Source organism: Pelophylax lessonae (assembly GCF_965119305.1).
Source record: "Pelophylax lessonae genome assembly, chromosome: 12".
NCBI classification, from domain to species: domain Eukaryota; kingdom Metazoa; phylum Chordata; class Amphibia; order Anura; family Ranidae; genus Pelophylax; species Pelophylax lessonae.
This window is the reverse complement of record NC_138779.1, coordinates 102,863,794-102,889,431: the sequence shown is the minus strand read 5'-3', so window position 1 is coordinate 102,889,431 and position 25,638 is coordinate 102,863,794. Positions and strand designations below refer to the sequence as shown.

The 25,638-nt window shown below is 44.2% G+C and overlaps 1 protein-coding gene across 2 annotated transcripts in view; it reads right to left on the bottom strand.

Moving 5' to 3' along the window:
* Positions 1-24,987, bottom strand: part of TSEN34 (tRNA splicing endonuclease subunit 34) — a 30,733-nt gene extending 5,746 nt beyond the window's left edge. Inside the window, exons 1-4 of one of the 2 annotated variants that reach the window (XM_082274590.1) lie at positions 24,933-24,987; positions 18,119-18,384; positions 16,246-16,450; positions 13,433-13,714 (exon numbers count right to left, since the gene is read on the bottom strand). In XM_082274590.1, the coding sequence (XP_082130716.1) occupies positions 13,433-13,714; positions 16,246-16,450; positions 18,119-18,384; positions 24,933-24,984 (805 nt within the window). In that variant the 5' untranslated portion in view covers positions 24,985-24,987. The remainder of the gene's footprint in view (positions 1-13,432; positions 13,715-16,245; positions 16,451-18,118; positions 18,385-24,932) is intronic. The other variant, XM_082274591.1, reaches the window with a different exon arrangement.
* Between the last annotated feature and the right edge of the window lie 651 nt (positions 24,988-25,638).

The window sequence follows — 25,638 nt, the reverse complement described above, 5'->3', positions numbered from 1 at the left end:
CGGTATCCACTCCCCCCACCCCGCCCCCAAAAAAAAACATATTTTAGAGGAGGAAAGGTGGATTAGTGGTACATTTACCTTTCAGGTTCAGACAGACCATGCAAGACACTAATACAGTTTTATTAGGGGCAGGGGTAGCACTAGGAGCTCATCAGTCGTTTGAATGTACATATGCAAATAGGAAATCTGACTGCAAGACTGAAGCAAAGGGATGACTTTATCAGTATCCTGTTGTTCCTTCACTGGCCAATAAGCAGGCAGGGGTGCGTGTTCTTAGCTATGCTGTACTGCTACCATAGTAAAGGTTGTGGACCTGGTTGTTCTGTCGGCAGGAATGCCTTGATCACAAAACTGGCTTTACTAAATTCCAAACCATTTGGTAAGTTAAACAAATAAGTTCACGTACGTATTTCTACTGCACATATAGCTGTGTGCGCAGAGCTCAGCTTTATTAAGGGAATACACAGCGGTTTTAAATTTTATTTTTAGATATAAATTGTTTGAAAGAATTAGCTTAAATAAAAATAGTCATCAAAGTGCAAATGCATTCTTTAAAAATGTATTGAAGTGTTGTTTCTATATAAAGTATGTAAATGGAGGCAGATATACTGTATGTGCTCATTACCTACGTAGGCTCCAATTCCTGCATGGGAATGCCTTTGTTTCGTCTCTATCGCACAATGCACGTCTATGAGTCAGCCAGCTAACCTCAAATAATACATTCGCTGTGTGACTTACTGGCTTCAGCATCATTCATCCTCCCTACTGTTCACAAATACAAAGCTCCCTATATCGGTTGGTCTACAAATCTCTATATTGAGCACAATAATAAAATATGCAAGTATAAGCATGTAAAAGTGTGGCTAATATAAAAATATTTATTGAAAAACACACTAAACATTCCCTTTAAGGACAGAAAAGGATAAAGCAGGTAATACAGGCACCAGCTGAAAGTCATTTAATAGTCATGTAATTTTTTGATAAAAGGTTACAAGCCACAAGCTAAAGGCCACGAGATTTGAAAGGAAATGTATATAGAGAAACATACAGTACTTTTATTTCAGTACAGGTTTACATTAAAGTGTTTGTAAACTTCAGATATGAAATAGGAGCAAAGCTGTTCCCTTTATAGCAGGGGTGTCAAACTCTTTTCTCTTTTGTTCATTGACGGACACAGCTTCTGATATTCTTAACCATTGGGTTATACTGCCCCCTACAGGAGTAGGACACTAGGCAGAACAAATTCTGGCTACACCCATGGGCAGTCCCAGGGGGTATACTCTCTGCTATAGCCACTCAGTTTTTCTGCCTAGTCAGGAGTAAGAACCTAGTTCCTTGCTGGGATCTTTGGTCTGGGCAAAAATTTTTTTTAGATGGAAAATTTTTTCCTTCTGGATTTTTCCTGTGAGATCGACAACTGCCAGACTGGGCGGCGGGCTAGATAATCTAGATCCAGTGGTCACCCCAGTCTGGCCAGCCAGCGCGCATAGGCCTCAGCTCTGTGCTAGGTCGGCCACTTAACAGGGGCAGGACCTGCGAGTTAAATGTCTCGCAAGATCGTGTACGACCAAGCCTCAGCCTGAGTCACAGCCTTCCTCCTGGCCGACGACCCCCCCCCCCCCATTTTGATGGAGAGGAGGATCTGTTTGGAGCGGTGCCTGCCTAGTTCCTGGTATGGTAAGTAGCTGTCCCTCCTCTTGCCCTGGAGGGTTTTGGGGTGGACGCGGGCCCCTCCATGAGCAGGTCGGACCCCCTGGGTTCTCTTCTTTCTTGGCACCCCCCCCCCCCCCACACTATTGCGGGGGCTGTATGGATGGTCTGGATACCCCCTGGGGTGAGGGCCGGGCGCTATCCTGGTGATGGGGGCAGTGCGCTGCCGGCAACCAGATGATCGGCTGTACCTGGCGAGGGCTCCTGCCAGGGTGCCCTGTCCTGCGGCTAGGTATAACTCCTGGGAACCAGAGAGCCTTGTGATGCCATTTTCTTGTAGCCCATAGGCTACAATGCACAGCGGCCATTTTGCGGTGGTTTGCCATTCAAAACAGTGGCAGCCATGACAGTGGAGCCTGAGGGCGGCGTTTTCGGCAGTGGGATCCCCTCCTCATCCTCTAGTGGTAACTCCTGGATATTTTTCACTTCCTGATCGAATGCGTGCAGTGCAGATTCTCCTGGTGACTAGCTGTGCCTGGTTCTGTGGGTGGTGAGTCTGGTGGGGTCCTCTCCCTCTCTGTTGAGGGTCAATTGGTGCTTGTAGCTGGCAACTGGATGGTGCTGCCAGCACGGTGGGGGTGTCCCTTAGTGTTTTTGCACTTATTCTGTGAGTCCCCCTGGTGGCTAATTAAGTCTGTGGAGACCTACAAGCAAAAGTGCCCCCCGCCTTCCCGTCTCATCTGATCCTGAATCTGATTCGGCGCCATGGATGTGGGTCATGCTGATGGGTCTGCAACCACGCACCCTGAATACTGAGAATGATTCCTCCACATTTGCAATTGCGCACAAAAAGGCGCTGGTGGAGGCACCGATTGTATTTGTGCGTGAGCCTTTAAACATGGGGGATAAAGCTGCTACTGCGACAGGGGCGCAGGTTCCCTTGGCACTCAAACCACCCAAAGCAGCGAAAGGTGTTTCCCTTTCCCTGCCTATTTTGACAGAATTGTCGCAAAAGAGTGAGGACGACCGAAGCGTCTGCTTGGAGTTCCTAAGCGGTTTGCTAGGCAATACCCCTATGAAGAGTCCCTTTTCAAAAAGTGGTCTGTTCTACCTGTGGTGGACCCTCTGGTTTCCGGGTTAAACAAAGCAACTATGATTCCGGTTGAAGAGTCTCTGACCTTTAAGGACCTGGCTGACAAAACAAGCAGAGGCTGTGGCCCACAATATGTTCACACTGGCTGGCTCGGCATTGAGGCCAGTGTTCACCATTGCCCTGGTGCTGCAAACTCTGACTGAGTGGGCTAAGCTTTTGTGCGTGACCTGGAGGGAGAACAGCTCCCTCCCTGCATTTAGTGAGCTGGCAGACCAGCTGGTCCATGGGCTGCAGTTTATCTGTGCTGCATCTTTGGATGTGGCTCCCATAGTCGCTCAGCTCTCTGTTTTGGCCTACCATGCTGACATCTAAAAAAAAAAATATACCCTGGATGAAATCATTAACCTCCCTAGCGGTATTCCTAAGTGTGGCTCGGGGTTAATATAGAGTACCAAAAGCGGTAACCCCGAGGAACACTCGGGATTACTCCACAATAAAACTCACCTTCCCCTGCGATCACCCACTGTCCTATCCCTGTCCACTAGGCATCCTCACCCCGATGCCGGAACCTGTCTTCCGGTTCCCTTCCCTGCGAGCGCCGCGATGCAGGGGGGTGGGACCGGCGGCAATTTAGTAAATAAAACAAATGACATGATACAAAGTTGTGATCCTAACAGATTACACTGTATCAAGTTATTTCACCACAGGATTTCACCTGGAGGCTTTTCCAGTGCCCTACCTGTGCTTTTCCAGTTCTTTGTTCTGTAACTGTGCTCAGCGATGTGCGGACTTGGTGTTCTATTGACTGCGGTACGGATCAGGCAGCGCCCCCAAGATTCTTATTTACAGGAGCACCTTGTATGAAAGTTAACCTTGACAATGACAACTCCTTGGCACTCCTACAATTATTTTTGACCGATGAGCTTCTGAAAAAATTGTTACAGAGACAAACTGGTACAAAGAGCAACAATGCGCTACGCATCAGAGGTTTGCAAGATGCAGAAAGTGGGAACTACTGACCAAAGATGACTTTTGGACATTTCTGGGCCTAATAATTCTTCAGGGAGTGGTGACACCCCTGCAGAAGTGGTATTGGACAACCAATACATTACTTGCCACTCCATTCTTTGGCACAGTCATGTCAGAATACAGATTTTCCCTCATAATGAAATATCTGCACTTTGAAAATAATGAAGAATTTGATGAAACTAATCATCCTGCACCAAAACTAAAAACAATTTGGGAAGTATATCAAATTATTCTTCAGAGTTTCCAATGGAGCTATGTGCCAGAAAGAGACCTCAGCATAGATAAAAGTCTAATGGCCTACAAGGGAAGGCTCAGCTGGGTGCAATACATTGCGTCAAAGAGGGCAAGATTTGGCGGAAAATCCTACATGCTGTGCAAATCTACTGGCTACATTTGGAATTCAGTGATATACACTGGAAAAGGAACACAATTTGATGAAAAATACAGTAATTATGGAATGGCAACATCTTCTGTTCTTTCACTAATTGAGCCATTGCTAAATCAGGGCTATTGTGTAACAACGGACAACTTTTATACATCTCCTGAATTTTATGAGGTTCTACTGCACAGCCAATGTATGGCAAAAAGAAGATCAAGACAGGAGAAATGGTTGCCTCGAAGAAAGGCAAAATGATGGCACTGCGATGGAGGGACAAGAAAGATGTGTGCCTAATGAGTACAGTGCACAACACCTCCACTGTTATGGTATGCATGAAAGGTGGGAAATAAGTCATGAAGCCACAAGTAGTGAAGGACTACAACAGCATGGGAGGTGTCAACAGAGTCCACCAAGCAATGCCATTCTACCCAGCTATGAGGAAGCAGCAAAACTACTATAAGAAGACCTTCAGCCATCTTCTTGAGCAATGCTTGTGGAATGCATACATTCTGCTCAAGAAAAAAAAAAAAAAAAAAAGAGAGTGACAGGCCTGTGATTCATGCAGACTTTATTTGGAAAGTCACCAAACACCATCAATGGCTGGGAATAGATCTGTGACCATTTTTAGACAGCTCAGAGAGACGGTGGTTTCGGCCTACTCCATCAGGGGTCAGTTTCCTCCTTTCTCTGTCATGACACACTCTACTAGGGCGCTTAGTGCCTCCTGGGCCTTCTGTCATCAGGCGTCAGTGACGCAGGTTAGCAAAACAGCCACACCTGATCGTCGGTGCACATTTTTACAAAATTTTATAAAGTGGATATGTTGGCATCTGCGGATGCTTCCCTTGGCCGCAAGGTTTGCAGGCTGCTGTTTAAGAGGACCTGATCCTCTTTGAGGGTGTATTGTTTTTTTTCAGGTGGGCTCCAGTTGTTTGGTTGAGCCCCTGTTGCCTGGTTGGCTAATGTTTAGCCTTGGGAATTTTTTGCTGTTTTCCACCCCTCATGTTTAACACTGCTTTGGGACATCCCAATGGTTAAGAATACCAGAAGCTGCTGACTTAACATAAAATCTATTTCTCTAATGTTCATTGTGGACAAAGCACCCACCCCTCTGTGGAGTTATAATTCTCCTGACACTGCTTGTAACAAAACTGAGTGGCTATAGCAGAGAGAGGAAGTAAACCCCCTGGAACTACCCAGAAGTTTTTTCTGCCTAGTGTCCTACTCCTGTAGGGGGCAGTATAACCCAATGGTTAAGATGTGTCTGTCAATGAACATCAGAGAAATGGATTTAACGGTAAATCAAAAAACCCATTATTTCATAGCAGGCCACATCAGCATTACGGTTGCCCAAAAGGGGCCAGCTGTATCTGTTACACCAGTTATCCATAGCACTGCACCCCCACCCCCCATTACAATAGATGTCAAGGGTCTCCCCCCGCTCTCTTACATCACAGTGCCCTCCTCCATTCTTACCATGTGCTGCTGCAGGGAAGAAGCTGGGGGGAGGGTGGGGAGTTGGCACACTGGGAAGCAGAAAGTGCAGGGTCTGTAGAAGTACCAATGGAGGGCTCTCCTTTCTGCTGCCGACTGCGGAAGATAAGGTAGGGACAGAGACAAGGGGGTGCAACAGCTCCAGAAGAGGTGGGAGGCCAGATTCGGCCAATAGGCCTTGTGTTTGCCACATGTGCTCTATAGTGTGTACTTGTCTCAATTAGGAGAAAAACTTCGGACACGTTTTCCTGACACCAAAAAAAAAAAAAGGTAACAGCTGATTGACAGCCTCAGCTCTGTTCCTGTGAGCTGTGTCCCTTCCCTCCAATCAGCTCTCAGAGCCCTCCTCATTGAGCTCCGCAGTGTGTATTTCAGGTCTCCGCCCCGTTTTTTCTGAACTCTCAGACAAGCGTATAAATGCAGCACTTTTTCACCACCGGAGTAATTTTCTCTTTTTTTTTTTTTCCTCTTGGGATCCTGAAGACTACTGGCATCAGCTAAGGGGAACAACAGTCTTAGGGCACTGTTGCTGCACTTAATCCCCGCGCCCCCCTCCCCCCCCCCCATGCCTTTAAAGAGTGGCGCACAGGGACACCTGGATGGAGTTCCTAAGTTAGTATATCCGGTCATTTTTAGCCGAGAATGGGGCTTTACAGCAAACGTGACATCACCCAAGACTGATGAAGTGGCAGTACCATCAGAAAAAGGAAGCTTCTTTTTGCTTCTGGTGTCTGCACATCTGCTGAGTTGTAGAATTTAGCACCCCACGCCCAAAACTCTGAGTTGGTCTAATATGTCAATTTCATCCTGGTAGCCTTGTTGCAATCATTCTGAGCCTCCTTACTGGAGATTGAGGCTACCTATTATGATGGGCCAATAAGGAAATTCATGAAAAGGAGCCAGGTTCTCAATGATAGACTCAATTTACAAATTAACGCTGTCCAAGATTTGGGATTCCCAGGCACTGGAAAATACAGCTTATGTAGGGATCAGGAGATGCCTTATGTAGCACTTAGAGCTGCATGATTCTGGCAAAAATGAGAATCACAATTTGTTTGCTTAGAATCAAGATCACGATTATTTTAAAGATTTATATTATATATATATATATATATATATATATATATATATATATATATATAAATTAATCTAGATCTATCTAGAGAAAGATATATATATATATATATATATATATATATATATATATATATATATATATATATATATATATATATATATATATATATATATATATATATATTATTATTTTTTTTTTTTTTTTTAATTTACCATTTGAAATAAAGCTGTGACCAGGATTACTCTTCCCCCCCCCCCCCCCACTCCTCTGTCATAGATTACCCCTGGGTACTGCTGGCTGGTGGGTATGGGTACTGTTGGCTAGTAGGTACTGCTGGCTGGTGAGTACTGCTGTGGGTACTGCTGTGGGTACTGTTATTTGGTGGGTACTGTTGTTTGGAGGGTACAGCTGTGGGTGCTGTTGGTATAATCAAGAAAAACAGAGCTTGCAAAAATATTAATACCTCCTATAAAAAAAATGTATAATATATGATAAAACCATAAATAAAGTGCACAGTGTTAATAAATACCATTAAATATGTAGTAAACAATTCATCAGTGTATGAAAGTGCTCCAGTGCTGATACAATGTGAAATCAAAAAGTATAAAAAAAGAGTCCAATTAATGTGCAAGCAAACAGTCAATTATAAGTGATAAGGTGCTTGTAATAATGCAACAAGGTGCTGAAGTGCTCCAAAATCCAGTGCAAGGTGTCTCAGAACCCCTCCAAGAACCGCACTCACCATAATTAATGGACCCTCACTGGGGTCAAAAAAACTTGAAAGTGAAACAAAGCCAAGGGACCACCTCCAGGGTATCTCTATCCTCTTATAACCACTTGTTCCTGGTTGCTCGAGTCTGCAGGGACCACAATTCCTTCACAGGGAGTCTGATTCCTCCAGGGTAAAATTCTATTATAATGGCCCTGTTTTTGAAAACACCCTAGTGGAAGGGCGAAATGCGTCGATGCATTTCCGGTGCGGCAGAGCCAGCTGACGTCACTCCCTGGAGCCGTGGAACGCACGCGCGAGCGCTGGGCTTTGGAGGGGCTGGCTCACTGAGAGGTTGAGCCAGCTGTCTGTCCATGCATCTGGGAGGATCCCAACCATATGGTTGGGATCTTTCCCTAGCATGGACTAGCTCCGTGGCGTTAGCCAAAAGTGGGCTTCAGCCCGCAGTCCGCTGAAAACGGATCACAGGAGTGCAGAACAAACTGCACTCCTGAGATACACAGAAGTACAGCCAAAAAAGCTTTGGCTGTACTTCTCCTTTAAGCCGGCCATAAACGATTCAAATCTCAGCCGGTTAAGCAAGGACCGGACAAGATTCGAACCATGTATGAGCAGGCTGATTGTACCCAAGTTGATCGATAAATCAAGCTTGGGTACAACCAGCCTGTCAGATTTTTCATGTGATTATTGGCATTAATCCTTGTGTGTTCCCCCTGCCAGGACGGCTGCCTGCGACCCACCCCTTGCTGGGAGAACACAATAGCTATGCAGGAGGAATTCCCCCATCAACACTGACTGTGTTGATGGGGAATCAAGCATTTTTTTTTTTCATGCAACCCCTGGTTGCAGAAAAGAAAATCACTCAATCTATGGCAGACTTTAAATTAGTAAATGATCTGACTTGACTTTGATTATCCAATTATGTACATTTCGCTTCACCTCACTCATTACGCCAATTTAACCACTTGCCGACCGCCGCACGACTATTTACGGCGGCAGTCAGCCCCTCACAGGCAAAGCGACGTAGGGCTACGTCGCTAGCCTGTGAGGCTCTGGGGAGCAAGCGCCGCCGGAGGCGCGCTCCCGCTCGGTCACGGACCCCCCCGCGCGTGTGCCCAGCGGACCCGATGTCCGCCGGGTAACTCGCGATCGTCTGTTACAGCGGGAGAAAGGCAGGCGGCTAGTGTAAACAAAGCCGCCTGTCATTCTTCCCTGTGTAAGAATAGTGATCATACGGTTCTACTATGTAGGACCGTTGATCACTGTTCTTACACCTCAAGCCACAACCAATCACACGCCCCTAGGGACACACTTAACCCCTCCCTCTCAAAAAAAAGTTAACCCCTTCCCTGCCAGTGTCATTTTTACAGTAACAGTGCATATGTATAGCACTGATTACTGTAGTAATGTCACTGGTAACCCCAAAAGTGTCAAAAATTTCAGTCAGGGGTCCGATCTGTCCGCCGCAAAATCGCAGATCGCCATTACTCGTTAAAAAAAAAAACAACAAAAATGACACGCCGCTCCAGCAGACGTCCTCTGACAAACACGTAGGGCAGAGTCGCAACGTCATTACGTCACTTCCGGCTTCGGAGCCTGGGCCGTGGAACGCGGAAGCTTCCCGGCCGCTATCGCTGATCTTGGACAGCCTAAGCGTGAGTCTTTTGCTTTCTTTGTCCTAAACTGCAGATTGTATACGACATCATGGGGCCCTCTTTCTCTATTTGAGGGATTTGAAGCTAAGATCATTCCGCCGGAGAACCCCTGGAATAACCTACCACCTACAGTAAATACAGGTCGTATATCAGGGGTGACATCTAGTGGACGTATGTGAAATTGCAACCCCATTCTTTATTTTAAATGTTCACTTTTCACTAAGTGGTAATTTAAAAACACCACACACATCACCGATATTATTTACAACCACTTGTTTATTTAGAATTTTTATTCTAGGCCATGTATCCACAGACAGCAGCTATCTGGGTCATGAAGTATCAAATTTAGGGTGTGTCCCTATCCTTAATTGCTAATTGAGTGAGAGGACTGGGAAACAAGGATTTCGGGCACAAATGTTTTTTTAAAAAAAATTATTTTATTCAAAACATATTAAAAACCAAAGAAAAATACAGGCATATAATTGTGTGTTAAGGACCAAACCAGACCCATAGATGGTCTATACTGTGGTGTACCTTAATACATACAGTTTAGAACAATGGTTTACATACATCTTAAAGTACAGAACAATTAGTAGTCATATCATTCTCGACATGTTTCGCTTTCTTAGGAGAAAAGCTTCATCTGGAGCATATCATTTCGTTTGTCTGTACAGTAATAGTCAGGCATAAATCTCAATTCCGTAGGGGAGTTTTTTAACGAAGAGGACTGTTGTGCGTTTGTGGAAAGCACCGTATTTTGGCACCTATATGAGCATGTAGTAGTGAGGGTAATCACTCCATATTTACTGGAGAGGACGGGAGCCTAATGCGTGTAGCGTGTCCCTTATGGTTGTCTAACCGTCCGTGCCGCGCTATTCCAAACTTGCACACAGTCCTCGCCGGATGGGGTAATGCCGCCATGACATGCATTACCCCATCCGGCGAGGACTGTGTGCAAGTTTGGAATAGCGCGGCACGGACGGTTAGACAACCATAAGGGACACGCTACACGCATTAGGCTCCCGTCCTCTCCAGTAAATATGGAGTGATTACCCTCACTACTACATGCTCATATAGGTGCCAAAATACGGTGCTTTCCACAAACGCACAACAGTCCTCTTCGTTAAAAAACTCCCCTACGGAATTGAGATTTATGCCTGACTATTACTGTACAGACAAACGAAATGATATGCTCCAGATGAAGCTTTTCTCCTAAGAAAGCGAAACATGTCGAGAATGATATGACTACTAATTGTTCTGTACTTTAAGATGTATGTAAACCATTGTTCTAAACTGTACGTATTAAGGTACACCACAGTATAGACCATCTATGGGTCTGGTTTGGTCCTTAACACACAATTATATGCCTGTATTTTTCTTTGGTTTTTAATATGTTTTGAATAAAATAATAATTTTTTTTTAAAAAAACATTTGTGCCCGAAATCCTTGTTTCCCAGTCCTCTCACTCACTTGTTTATTTATGTATTTAATTATAATTTGCTGAAGTTAATTAGCATTTATCACCAATAAATTGCACTTTTTTGGAATCCACTGTTTCTCCATTGATCTAGTATATATACAGCACAGCATTAGCACTTTATATGGTTGCACCTCTTGGGTCCAGGATAAATAATTGGTTATCCTTGTCACACCACAAGTCACTAGTGCACTTTACTTTGGACCCAACTTTTATATTTTTTAATATACTGGCACTTTATTTAAGTTGGCACTCATATAGCACTTATTGACTTTAAAGGTAGTGCCGTTACAACCTCCTTGTATTTGTTTCAAAAATGACAAAAATCTTTTAGTTAGTAAACGCAATAACTTTTGCGCAAACCAATCAAAATACGCTTTTTGCGATTTTTTTTACCAAATATATGTAGCATAAAACAAATTGGCCTAAAATGTTAAAACATTTTGATTTCTACTTTTTTTTTTTTTGGGAATTTCATATAAAAAAAATGTGAAAAATATTATTTTTGCAAAATTGACGCTCTTTTTTTGTTTATAGCGCATGATCAAAAAAATCACACAGGTGATCAAATACCACCAAAAGAAAGCTCTGTTTGTGGGGAAAAAAAGACGTCAAATTTGTTTAAGTACAGCGTCGCACGACCACGCAATTGTCCGTTAAAGTCGCACAGTGCCGAATCGCAAAATAGGCCCTGGTCAGGAAGGGGGTAAAATCTTCCGGGCAGAGTTCATACACATTTTCACCAATGAAATTCCATGACTTTTCCATGACTTTTCCATGACTTCACGTAAATATTCATGACCTAATGTTTCATGAAATGTCTATGTATACGTGTTAAATAAGAAGAAAATCTATGTCACACCCAGCATATTTTTACTAATATAAATGACCAGCTTTGTAGTGTACAGTGGAATATGAAATATTTATTTAAATAACGCTTGCACAGTAACGACGTTTCATAACATAAACCCTGAGAACCGCTTAGAAATGGATTAACGTAATCCACAGGAGATCTAACATAAATCAAGGGGAAGCAACTAAAAAATAAAAGTGTCCAGCAACACTGTTCTGAACATAAATATGAGCACTTACGTTCGCCGCATGCAAAGCTGGCCGCTATCTTACTGTCTGGGAACATAGTCTGGAAAAGCTGACCTGTGTCTTCACAAGACTTGTATGAATAGTGTGAATTAACCACCTTTAGAGCCCACAGTACCTCTGCTGTTAGAGTTTCGTTTCTGGATACAGCGTGACTCAAAATGTTCCCTTGTTTTACAGAGGATGAGGTGGAAGCACCGCTGCCGCAGCTGGGAGCCGGTGTCACTTCAGGCGCACGGGTGAAAAAGCCAGCGATCGGATTGGAAGCTGTCGAGCACGCAGCTGCAGACTGGTGCTTTGCACCTTTAGCGTGGCTAGACAGCGCTGCCTCTCCCATGTTCGAAATGTCAAATGTTTTACGACACACTGTACATTTAGCGCGTCCCGGGTCCTGATCTTTCTCCAGCCACCTCTCATACTTTTCGTCATGAAGCCATACATTTTTACAGCTGCATTTCCCTGGCATTGCTGTAACTGTGAACGGACTGGTATGGATGGCACAAAATGCAGCACTTAATCTTTTTTGGCCCAAGCAACAGTCATAAGGTGCAGGCGGACTGGTATGGATGGCACAGACAGTGAGATGCACAAAATGCAGCACAGTAATCTTTTTAGGCCCAAGCGACAGTCATGAGGTGCAGGCAGACTGGTATGGATGGCACAGACAGTGAGATGCACAAAATGCAGCACAGCAATCTTTTAGGCCCAAGCGACAGTCATGAGGTGCAGGCAGACTGGTATGGATGGCACAGATCTGATGGTGCACAAATGCGGCACTTACTTTTGGGAGAAAGAACAGTGGTGCTCCTGCTTGCCCAAATAAAGCTGTTCAGGTGGCAGTGAGTCATGAAGGTGCAGCTGGAAAAAATGCGGCGCTTACTATTCTTAGGCCGAACCTAACAGTCCCATGAGGCAGAAAAGAGTTCTCACAGAAACTAAGGCGACTCAGGATTGGATGCTTAATTATTTATTTACATTTATTTTTAACATTCCCGTAGGACTGGTACAGTAGGTGCTCGCAGTTTGCCCTACGGTCGGTCACTGGCCAGCAGCAGCCGAGGAAATGATCATGCACCAATGACAGGCAGCGGGGAGGGCCGGGCCGCGGTTTGCCTGTATGTGACTGGCCAGCAGCAGCAAACCAATCACAGGCAGCGGAAGCGTCACTGGAGAGCGGGCCGGCCGCATGAACGTGATGACGCGGGGGTGCGGTAACTGAAACGGTTACCGCCCCCTTCCGCGTCATCGCGTTCATGCGGCCCGCCCTCCAGTGACGCTTCCGCCGCCTGTGATTGGTTTGCTGCTGCTGGCCAGTCACATACAGGCAAACCGCGGCCCGGCCCTCCCCGCTGCCAGCGATTGGTGCTTGGTGTATGATCTACTCCTCGGCTGCTGCGGACCCGGAAATGTGCACAAGCATAAAATAAAATAATTATACATTAATTTGCAATAAAAAAGTTTTAAGCATCCGCTCCCCCCGCCGCTGCCCGCCGATCCCCCCCCGCTCCTCCCCAGATTTCCATGACTTTTCCAAAACATTTGTAAAATCGTACTTTTCCATGACCTTTCCAGGCCTGGAAAGTGTCATCTCAGAATTCCATAACTTTTCCAGGTTTTTAATGACCGTACGAACCCTGTCTGGGGCTTAAGTGGTTAAAAGTGACTTTACAAAGTGAAAATTCACTTTAAATGAACATTCTCTACTTCTTAAAAATCAACCCAATTTGTTTTCTTATGTGTATACAATACCTGGATAAACAAGAAAGTCTCCACCAAACTTGCTGCCACTGGTGAGGTAGTATCCCTTCTGCCAGAGGTCCCTGAAAACCTTGAACCGTAATTCATGCTTCGTCTGCCCAGCGTACAGCCAGTCTAGTGAGGCTTTGCACACATCGACCTTTTCTATACAGCGCACATTGGTTCTAGCTGTTGGAATCTGCACCATCATGGCTTCCTCAGGGAAAAGGAAAGTCTTTTCTAGGTTCTCAAGCTCTTTAATAGGTCCAAGGGAGGGGGTTTCCATTGTTTCTTCTGTACAAATCAAAGAAAAAAAAGAGCGATGGCAGTCATCTACAAATCAATGTAGTACATCTGCATGAGGCAACTATATTTGCTGATACAATAAGCAGGCTTTGCTTCTTGTACTTTTATGAATCCGGTAAACTCTGTATGACTGACGACAATAAATTCTGTGTTGTCCCTAATCATGGCAAACTACTCAGCTGTCAAAGGCCAAGTCATCTCTGTCTGGGTAGTTATTTATCAATGGAACTCAGAGCAGCTGTTGGTTTTCACAAATGTATTATATTTAATTTAAATATTTTATTTTGTAATACCGACAGGAATGTTGTGTCCCCATTAAGTGATGTGAAATGTATTTTATTTATTACAGCCATTTATATAGCGCTGAAAATTTACACATTGCTTTATATACTATTCATTCAAATCAATCCCTACCTTCAAGGGGCTTACAATCTAAGGGTGCATTCATACTTGCAAAAGCACCCTACCAACGATTACCTGTGAGAACCACAGGGGGGTAATCTCGTGCTGGCTCACACCCGATCCAGGCTGTTTGTCTCTATTTAAAGCGGTAGTATACTCAGCACTTCGATCTCTGTAAATCCGATCAAAGCCAGTAAACATGTAATTTGCAATCAAATATCATGTAAAACAATCTATTATAAGTTTTCCTTACAAATCTAATTTCTTCCGTTCCAGTCTGTATTTTGTCGTGTTGTGCGCCTCCATCCTTGCTGTGGTTTCAGTCTGCTGAGCATTGCGGTATTTCCGCCCACATTATGTCTAGTGTTCGGAAATCCCGCGCATGCGCAGTAGACGCCGAAACCAAGCCTCGTTTTGGGTTCATAACCATTGTTACGGAACAGGGCACCCCTGAGCAGGTACCTCCGTTGACAGATGCTCCTAGTGCTTCCCGAGGGCTCCAAGCACTCCACCAGACACCGTAAGCACTTCAGACTCCACGAACCGCCGCAGCTTGGTTAGGGTCTTGGCATCTCCTACCCACCCTGGACCAACGACAAGGCCCCAGGTTCCTGTGGGTGAAGCTCTCTTTCCCCAGAGAGTGCAGCACGAACAAGCTCTTACACAAGCTCTTAAAAGAGCTTAGTGATTCTCCAAGGGAGTATGGAAGACCATAGCAATCCCTGCAGCAGATTCCCCCAATAACGAGACAAAGCTCCGAGATGAGGGTAAAACAGGAACAACAACGTTTATTGGAAGAACAGAGCACACTTTTATACAGAAATTGGAACATCCCTCCCCCAACAACCGCCTTCCCATTGGTCAATTGCAAAGCACTTGCAGTTCTCACCAAGGTCCTCTCCAGTATATGCAGATGAGGGCTTGAAAACGAGTCAACAGGGATTGGTCAGATAGCTTTGACCAATGCAAGGAGACAGAAGCCCCAGGGGGCAATCAATGCACACAACAGTCAGACACAGAACAATGGTTCCCTAACGAGCCCTCAATACACATTACTCTGAGTGTCAATAGACCGCCCGTCTCCTCAGAACTTCCTGTAATGCCCATATTAGGAGTTGGCTTCCTGTTCCTTACAGTTTACAGGAATACGTTTTAGCTTCCAGGAGAGGCAAGGCTCCATTAGCCACATGTTTAAAGAAACACAAAAGGACACAAAAAATGCATAACTCCCAGTCTACTGAACAGAACCCCTACATTCAACCCATCCCCAGATAGCCTGGATCTGAGCGCTCAACATATCCAAACAGCGCTCAGATGCCACAAACACAGTCAAATCGCCATGGAGCCAAAGTCTTTTAAAGCCTGGTCCATAGTCCAAAGGCAGCAGGCGGGCAACCAGGCTCCTCCAATGCAATGGGGCGAGATTGGTCTCGTCACAACCATTTTGACAGCCAATAGGAGGCTGTCCACTATCGCCCTTCTGCACAATTGCTCAACTCCCTCGGAGTCTCGCGTGAGCACGGGGCATGGCGTCCAGCAGAGGAAATGACGCAGCCCCGGCATAGACCCTGCATTATTCTGGCAGCATCATTAGCTTGCCGGAAAATCAGGGAAAAATGAGCATGTGCGGGTGACGTCATTGACCCGAACGAACTAAATAGAAAGAGAACGGCAAAAGTGAAAGGCAGGAGAAAAGGTTAGTCATGTCATACGGACAAATAGGATTTATATTGTGCAAAGTACCGAAAATGAGTATACTACCGCTTTAAACACACAGAAAAGCTCGGCCCTGCCCCCTGCTCACATGTTTTGACTGACAGCAACAGCAGCCAATTCTCTCAGCCAAGCCAATAAGAGAGGGGAGAGGAGCTTCAGGACAGTGCTAGATCCAGAATGGGTTCAAGTAGGTATTTATGGGGGCTAGGGGGAACTGCTACCATTAAAAAAGCTTTTTTAACTTAATGCAAAGAATTTATTAAGGTAAAAAAAAAAAAAAAAAACTTTTACAACCACTTTAAAAGTGGTTCAAACTTTAAAAGACTAGGAGGAGAGGTTTATTTTTTGGGATTACATACAATTTAATAAGCATTGATAGGGTGGCCCTTTTAGGCACTTACCTTCTTGTTCCCCAGGCCGTCTCTTTCTCTTGCCTCTACCTTTCCTAATACTCTCTGACAAGCTTTCCAGGGTGCGCCTTTTCTCCTCTAAAGCCAGTTGCCGCTGCTCTTCATAGCTTTTCTGAAGAAAGTTCTGGAAAGTCTCAGCCTCTGTCTTTGAAGACTCCTCCTCATGTAAAGCAATGGAAAGACTTGAGCTGTCCTGCTGATAAACAATCAAAGCTATTTGAGGTTAATTACAAAAAAAAATTGAAAATAGTTATCAATATTGATCACTGTATCTTTCTTGTTTCATAAAAATAAACATTAAAATAGCAAAAAATTAAAAAATCTACAAAATACATAGAACAAAACCAGAACAAGATGAATACATTTCAATTTTTCCACACAGGATGGTGGAATTAATTAACCCTACAGCGGAATTAAAAAATATCTAAAGCCACAGTTTTTTTGTTAGTTTGCGATGAGACGGTCAAGGATTAGAACCCCTGCCAGGTTATTATTTCTGTCTGTGTCCCTGCTAGGGAGAATCACACTCTCAACTGCTCCTGAGGACCTGTGACACAAGGTCAGAAAGCAATTCAAAATTTTAAGTTGTTAACACAATAAATAATAAGACAGAAAATCTTCCAATGGGGACAGCTGTTCCAGTGACAACTGTCTTAAGATGGGACTTCCTCCCACTTGCTGTTGTGTCTATGACAGTGTACAGGGAGTGAAGGTAATTCTCCTCAATGGGACACCAGTAGACATGAAACCCAACAGGGTTTTAACTAGGGATGCACCGATACCCTTTTTTTTTTATCAGCATGTACGAGAAATGATACTTTGAGGTGCAATTTGCATCCATACAAAATGAATGTGCGCAAATCACACTACAAAGAATTGCATGCGATTTGAACAGGAATGCAGTGCGATTCTTGTCTGAATCGCATGTGGTTTCCCCACTGCTACTGTGTGAACCCTGGCTTGAGTTCACACAGGAGTAGGGAAACCTCCCTAGGTAATGGATTCCACCGGCTTAGGCGCCCATCCGACTGTGGACATCTGTGGCTCCGGCTCCTCCTGCTTCTCCCATGGCTTTGTTACCGCCAGCCTCCAGGGGCCCTTTACCCCCAGCGGTTCGAGACATCCACTGGGCCCTCTTCCCATGCCCTCCCTGATCCCGCTGTACCAGATTGCCGATCCCCTGCTGTCAGAAATGCAGCTTCACCGTTCTGGGGATTTAAAATCCCCTCAGCTTTCTCTCCTGACAGTATGGGCTAGACAGCTTCTGATTAGTCAGTGCCATCCATGTGATGGTGCTGACCAATTAGAATCACTGTAGTCCCTACTTTCAGCACTAGAAGGAGATGCCTCAAATTGCTGGAGACTAGGGGGGACATAGCCATGGGAGAGGCAGGAGCCGCAGATGTCTACAGTCGGATGGGAGCCAGAGCCGGTCATGCAGGGAGGTTTCCCACACCGTTCTTGTGCGTATGACAAGCCTGGATTCATACAGGAGCGGTGCAGGAAACGGCATGTGTTTTGAGCAGGAATCGCACCACATTCCTGTTTAAATTGCATGCACTTTGCAGTGTGATTGAGATCATTAATTTGCATTGACGCAAAACGCACTGCAAAGTATCGGTTTCGGTATGGGGAACATTTTCACAAGTATTCGTGAGAATACTCAGGATCGACACCGATACCAGTATTAGTGCATCCCTAGTTTTAACCATTACACACGATATACACTTTGCATTGCAAAAGGAGGATTACTAATGAATTAGAAGACAGAAGCACTAGGGACACATCACACTGAAGGTATTCTTTGTGCTTATTTTGTTTTTTTTGAAGGTGAACATAGGTCTTATAATGTTACAATACAAACCAGAGATAAATCACTGGGCTCTGCATGTTCCTTTTCTTTGAAGCATCCGCGTACAAGCGTTGCTGCCCCGATTTCTATCAGCAGTCTGGTCTCTTCAGGTAGAAGCTCTACTGGAAGGCCCAGACGTGTATTCTGCTGAGGTTTTCTCACCAAAGCTCCTACAAGTTTCCCTACTAGGCCATGTTTCTCCCGTATCTTTCGAGCATCTTCTACATTCCACACAAAGGCACTTCCTTCCAGAAGGTGAATCAGAATCTTAGAGCTCTCTTAAAAGAAGTAAAAATTGACATTAGTAGAATAATGATTCTATAATAGTAAAAAACAAATATATTTACATTCTTTCCTTGACTTCCAAAAGTTACTATTGAATGCACTCACCAAATAACAGAGTTTGTATTTAATAAAGTCCGCTTTTTCAGTTGTACATACAGGTAATCCTAAACATGCACCGTTTAGGAGATATGCCTATCTGTAGCGGCCAGTGATGTCACTGACACATTTGCACTTCACTTTGAATAGACGACACTCTTAAATGTGGCGTCCAGTCAGAGCGCTGTGCTGCGGCTGTAACTCCTGTGTGCCTGTGCGGGAACTCTGCTATTCCAAACAGCGGGAGCGCTGGAGGGATCCGTTTTACAGATAGGTCTTTTATAATGTGCTAGTATGCAATGCATACTAGCACATTATGACATTCGATTGTGGGGGGGGGGGGGCCTTGTTTTTTTTTTTTTAAATGACTTTACTACCGCTTTAAAACATGTTTTTGAAGACAACTCGTACAAATACACCGAACGGCCTTTATATCAGCTTTATGTGATCCCCTGTACAACAGAACAGCTAGTAGCCAATCACAAACTGCAATTTACAGTTCTGTTAAGCCTGGTACACACATACCTGAAAGTCGGCCGGTTCAGCAGGAGATCCCCCTGGCAGAATATAAAAGCTCAATGGTAGAGATCCATGCATCACACTGGTTGAATAAAAATAAAAACTGAACATGTATACCCAGCTTTAGTCTTAACACTGAGAGCTTGCTGAGAGAAGAGAACTTAAGTCAGCCATAGACTGTTCAAATCATGGCCGGTTCAGCAGGGACCGGTGAGATTCGAACCATGTATGGGCAGGCTGATCGACCTGGGTACAACCACCCTGTCGGATTTTACATGTAATTATTGCCAGCGGCTATTCGTATTAGTAATAGCCGCTAGCAGTAATCACTATGTTTTCCTGGCAAGGACAGCTTCCCCCCCTCCATCAGGAGAACACAATGGGGTTGACTTACTAAAGACAACTAGACTGTGCAATTTGCAATGTGCAGTTACACTCTGCAAGTGCAATCACTCCAGAGCTTAGTAAACGAGGTAATGCTTCACTTTGCAAAGAATACCCAATCACATGCAAGGAAAATAAAAAAAACAGCATTTTGTTTTGTTTGCACGATTGGATAATGGAAGTCAGTAGACCTTCTGCTCATTTACTAAGCTCTGGAGCATCTGCTCTTGCAAAGTGCACAGTCTATTTGCCTTTAGTAAATCAACCCCAATGGCTCCCCAGGAAGGATTCCCTCATCAACACTGACTGTGTTGATGGGGGAATCGAGCGATTTTCTTTCCTTCAACCTGTTTTTCAATCAAAGAAAATTGCTCTGCCTATGGCCAGCTTTAGAGAAAGTTAACTTCTCTGCATAGCGCTACTCCTTATTTGTCCAAGATAGTGAGGAGGAGATGTCCTAGAACTTACTGCACTACTTGACCACAAGGGAAATCCAATACCGTCACATTGTTGGCTAAATAAAGTTGCAAATCTTTTGGTAGGCAAGACACACTCACATATATGCATTTAAAATGTATATTTAGCTGCTTGCCCATAGTTGAGATTTAAAGTACTAATAAATCCTCAATGTTTTTAAGCTTGACACATTGAGCCCAATAAAATAAAGATCCCCCAGTGAACTATTTGTCAATATTCCTAACCTAGCACTTGCAGTTTAGAAATTCCAATGTTGCTGGCTCCTGCTGTTTTAGCACTGCTTCCCTGAACGTCTGATCTTCATTGAAAAGTGATTGTAAAGTCTTTTTTTTTTTAATAAACACATTATACTTACCTCCTCTGTACAGTTGGTTTTGCACAGAGCAGTCTGGATCCTCCTCTTCTTAAATCCCTCTTCTCTGCTCCTAGCCCCTCCTGACGAGTGCCCCCACAGCAAGCAGCTTTCTTTGGGGGCACCCGACCCAAGCTGCAGCCCCATGTGTCCATTCACCTCCTCTCTCTCCTGATTGGCTAACTCAATTTGATTGATTGGGGGAGCCAATAGCGCCGCTGCTGTGTTTCAGCAAATCAGGAGGGAGAGTCCCAGATGGCCGAGGGACTCGTGGACATCGCTGGATAGAGATGGGGCTCAATTATTAGAGGGTGCTGGGGAGGCTGCTGCACACAGAAGGCTTTTTATCTTAATGCATAGAATGCATTTAGATTAAAAACCTTCTGACTTTACAACTCCTTTAACATTGGACAGTGTAGTCTCATGCCAGTCTGTTAGCTTGGAGAATGGGGGTTAGCAGGGAAGTGCCTTACCATCCTAGGTTAGAGGGCTGTGTGTTTCTAGTGATGCACACAGTGTAGGGAGACATCACTTAGTCCCTGCATGCAAGATAGATGCCATAGGATGCTGCAAAAGAAAGGAGCCACCTTGAAACAGCAGTCATGGTACCAGCTTAAGCTGCAACATAGGCAAGGATTTAAAGAAAGAAACGGCACTATATAAATCCTGTATAATAATTGAGTATGCAAACAGTTTGGACAGCACTTTATTAAGTGATTAAATCAGCTGCTAAAGGGGCTTAAAGAGGTTGTAAACTCATTTAACTTTTTTTTTTTTACAACCTGAAAGACAAACACATAATGAGCTAGTATGCATCGCTAATACTTACCTTACAACGAGCCCCCGCCGTGCCGCTCACTCACCTGTATGACGGGCGACATGTTCAGTCACCCGTCTTCCGGGATCGCGGCATCCGGCCATCTGATTGGCCGGAGCCGCGGTGACGTCACTCCCGCGCACGCGCTCGGGAGCCGACGGTCACGGCACGGGACTCTGAAGGAACGACACTAGCGGCCCTTCCTTCAGAGTGCATGCGCCAGTGACGTCACGGGCTGCATGTAAGTTAATATCTCCTAAACGGTACATGTTTAGGAGATATTTACAGTACCTATAGGTAAGCCTTAATATAGGCTTACCTATAGGGAAAAGTTACAGGGGAGGGTTTACTTCCTCTTTAAAAACTGAGGGTTTGACAACCTAAAGTAAACCTGTCACAAGCATAGACTATTCAAACTAAGCCCAAATCAAAAAATAATATTGAAACTGAAGTTACCATTGGCAAAAACAGTATGTGTGTAAACCACCAGTAGATTCACAGTTAAAAGCACCCACATAATTCTACCTCCCAAAGCAATAATTGTCAGGAAAACCAAAAGCTCACCCTACCTTCAAAAAGACTACGAAATACAGTACTGATTGTAAACCAACCTCCACTCCACATATACAGTAATTCAAAAACAAATGTTTTATTGCTTATTGTAGCATACTGGGTGCACTGATATATTGTAAATCATTCCTTTAGTTCCCTACAGAAAGTTGTGCATTTAGAAGAGCCGGTTTATAACATGTATGACCAAAATCAGAATTCTGAAGTGTCAGCTTGTGGAATTTAGCAGTTAAAGCAATGTTAAAAAACTTAAACCAAAAGTTGGAATTATATTGCTTGCCTCTTACAATATCTTAGATGCGATGGCTGATTTTTTCTCTTTTTAAAGTGATTCTAAAGGCTGAAGGTTATCGCATTCTCTGCATTAAGGTAAAAAAAGTAAACACAGCCCCCCGCCTTATACCTGCCTGAGCCTGATCTCGATTCAGCACTGTGCCCAAGAGCAGCGTCTCACTCCCTCCTCATAGGCTCGGAGACAGCCATTGGCTCCCACTGCTGTCAATCACAGCCAGTAAAAAGAGAGTGGGGGGGGAGTGGGGGATGGAGTGAGCCCGCACAAGTGCCCCCATAGCAATTGGCTTGCTGTGGCGAGCACTGGGTGCTGGGAAGGAGCCAGGAGCGGCAGCGAGGGACACGAGAAGAGGAGGATTTAGACTGGTCTGTACAAAACCATTGCACAGAGTAGAACATGTTTATTTATTTATTTTTTTTAATAAATAAGGGTATACAATAACTTTATGCTTTTTTCTTTCATTTTTACTTGGTCGGTCTGTTCTTTTTCATCTACCTTTAGCAGACCAAGCTGTCCGACAAAAGTGGCAGTTAGAGGGTTGAGACAAACTATTTAACACTGACAGGTATGCTTACAATGAGCAGCTTTTATTCATAGAAAAGTGATGGCAGAAAAAAGACTGAGTGGTCTGCTTTTTACAGCTAATTTGGCTGCTTGAATGGAATTACTGCTCCACAACCACTGTGCAGCCCCATTCACTTGAATGTGTTGTGTTTGGCAGTGGTACTGCCCACGAAATGTGACAGGTAAGGTAATTTCTGCTGTGTATACCTCTTGTCCAGCTGCCTCTGCAGGCCCGCTTCACACAGGCTTTCGGATAAGGCCCACTTGTCAGTTTTTCCAGGAGCTCCATGCAGGTATATGGGCAGGCAGATGTACTGTAGACAGACTTTTCTCCATCCAGGTCCAGAAAAAAAAAAAAAAGGTTAAAGTGCTCAATTTTTCCGGAACTAAACAAGATGGTTTGGAGGAAGCCCATAGATCCAACATGGGTCCGCCACAGTCTTCTGTCAAAATGTGGACAAAAAAACTGAACGGACACACGCAGATGTCACAAAAGTGACATCTATCCCAATCTGCTCCAATTCAGCAGGAGCTCTGTTCACTTATCCTCCATTCAGGCTGGGTTCACATTGGATCGAGTTTTGCCCGGTCACACGTCAGGGGCGGGTTTAGGTCCACGGTCCACATTCTGCATTCCAAAAGGGTCCTGTGCGTCTTTGGGTCCGGTTCACGTGCAGATTCAGGCAAAAATTCAGATCTGATTTTCACCTGAACCGGATAACAGGGATGCATGCAAGGAACTGCACCTGCATCTATGTGAACTCAGCCTTAACGGAAAGTGAGGCACACCTCTGTGAAAGGACCCTAAAAAAGAAAACATATGCAGCCACCACATTTAAGTTGGTGACATGTTCTTTTAAGGCCTCGTCACAACAGCGAGCTGTACTAAAAGCATGGATGCTGGTGTATGATGGGAGACAAAGTACTGATCCCAGCGTTTACTTTCTTTTTAAGGAACTTTACTAAATTGTCATAGATGACATTTCAATCCGGTTCTACTAGTTACCGCAGAGGTGTTCCAATGAAGTAGTTTGCATTGCAACAACTCACTGCACTGAAAAATACTGCATACAGCACGCTTTTTTTTTTTGGTGCACACCACTTCAACACTGTGGTGTAAAGTGACTGCCTAGAAAACCACTTCTATGAGTCGGAGCTGCTCAGAAAATGACTGCCAGCATAGTGCTAATGAATCTGTTGTGTACGAGCCTTTAGAGCCCATTCACACCACAGTGGAAGAATAAAGCATGTTAGATGCATAAAAGTGTGTTATTGTAAGGGATTGAGGCAGAGTCTGCTTTTTTCCAATAATAATGTTATATTGTGTGCTTATTTCCAATAATAACGTTATGGGACATTACTTCCCTCATAGATGCTGGATGAGTGTAGTTTAGAAAGACAAGAAGGTGCCAGGCGGCAGCAGGAAGAGCAAAAACTCTTTTTGTTTTGTTAAAATGTATTTGTACTATGCAATCACATGCAGACGTGTTGCATTAGAATGCAATGTATAGTATTGCTACAACAATGTGCTGCACAAAAATGATCCATCATTTTAGTGCAAGGCAGGGCATAGGTGTGGACAACACAAATTGCTTCCAAGTTATTTCCCTTGATATTGAATTGTGGTTGTGATGGGGAAACCTGCTCAACTAACCACAATGGGTCTGGTGTGAAATGGCTCCTAGAGTTACATGTCTTCAGAAAGTGTGCAGAGATTTCAGCCCACACATTTCTGTTAGAGCTGCTTTCCTAACTAGTGGGTAGCACATCCCTATAAGTTGTAGTATTGTCCTATCCAAGTAACATTCGGATTTCAAGTTTAAAGCGTAACTTCACTTTTGTTGAAAAAAAACACAAAAACTCCCCTCTGGATGATCTCTGTACATTGCAGCAACAAACTCTGTTGCAGATTCCTACCTTTTGTTATTCTGAAGAAATTATTGTTTGTTCCTCTGTGCTGAGTGAGTCTAATGGGAGTGGTTTCATAATGGTCTGTCAGCTGTGGCAGCTGCAGGGCTCTAATGAGGAAAGCTACTGGGCCTGCACCCCTTGAGACACTTTCCTAATGGGAGTATCTCACCAAAAATGAAATTTTTGTTGCAGGGGATGCCAGAAATCTGTCTTGTATCTTAGGCAGACTTCTGGGAAAATTGGTGAGTCAATCACACAAGCAGAAAATGATGTTTCTAGGGTGTGGTAAGTACATATTCTGTGTACAGAACAACTCCAGGTAGCCATATTGCATTGCAATTTCAGAAAATTACAACAGCTGTAGATTGAATAGGAAAGGTCATGTTTAATAACATTCAAGTACAGTATGATTTGTGTCGCAATTTTATACGCTATATTGTTTTTACCCGCGAATGTGGAGTTTCCCTTTACCTGATACAATGACAATGCTCTGAACCCTCAACACACTGAGCACCCCTGTCAGTAATGGCATATAGAATAACGGCTGCCCATGCTTTACCTGGCTTGTTTTCACAGAGCTTACTGTCTGCTTCCTGATCGCATGCCTCCATGTGTTGGGTAGGGTAGGATCAGCCCTCCCGATAACTCCGCTCCTCTGACTCTATGTTAAGTAAGATCAGTCGTGTCAATACCTCCACCCCTCTTCAAGGTGCTGGGTAGTCTCAGCTGTGCTGATAGCTCCGTCCCCTCAATGTGTTGGTTAGGATCTGCTCTCTATCCCACCGATGGGTCAGTTGACAGATATCTCTGGAAAGGAACATATATACAGATATATCACCTGAAAATATTCTTCCCTGGTCTATAAAGTAAAGCTCAGTTCACACTATTGCAATGTGTGGGAATCCATGTAAATCACGTGCGTTCACGCACCCAAAATGCAGCCGCGTTCTTAAAAAAAGGGTCAGGGACTTTTCCCCTAAGGGAGACGAATGTACAGCAACCCATTCTAATAAAATGTGAGCCGCACAGATTTGAACCTGGACTAAAATGACATTTCAAATAAAACTATGCTGTATCAAACAACTCTGGAATACATGTAATGTTGAAATAAATCTACGAAAGAAAAAAGCAGAGCTGACATGAACTTGTTTTTTACAGCACGTGCTCAATGGCTGGCATCTTGATTTTGTCTTCTCAGTAAAGGCTCGATTCACATATATGCAAACTGGATGCGTTTTGAACAGCATCTGATTTGCATGACATGT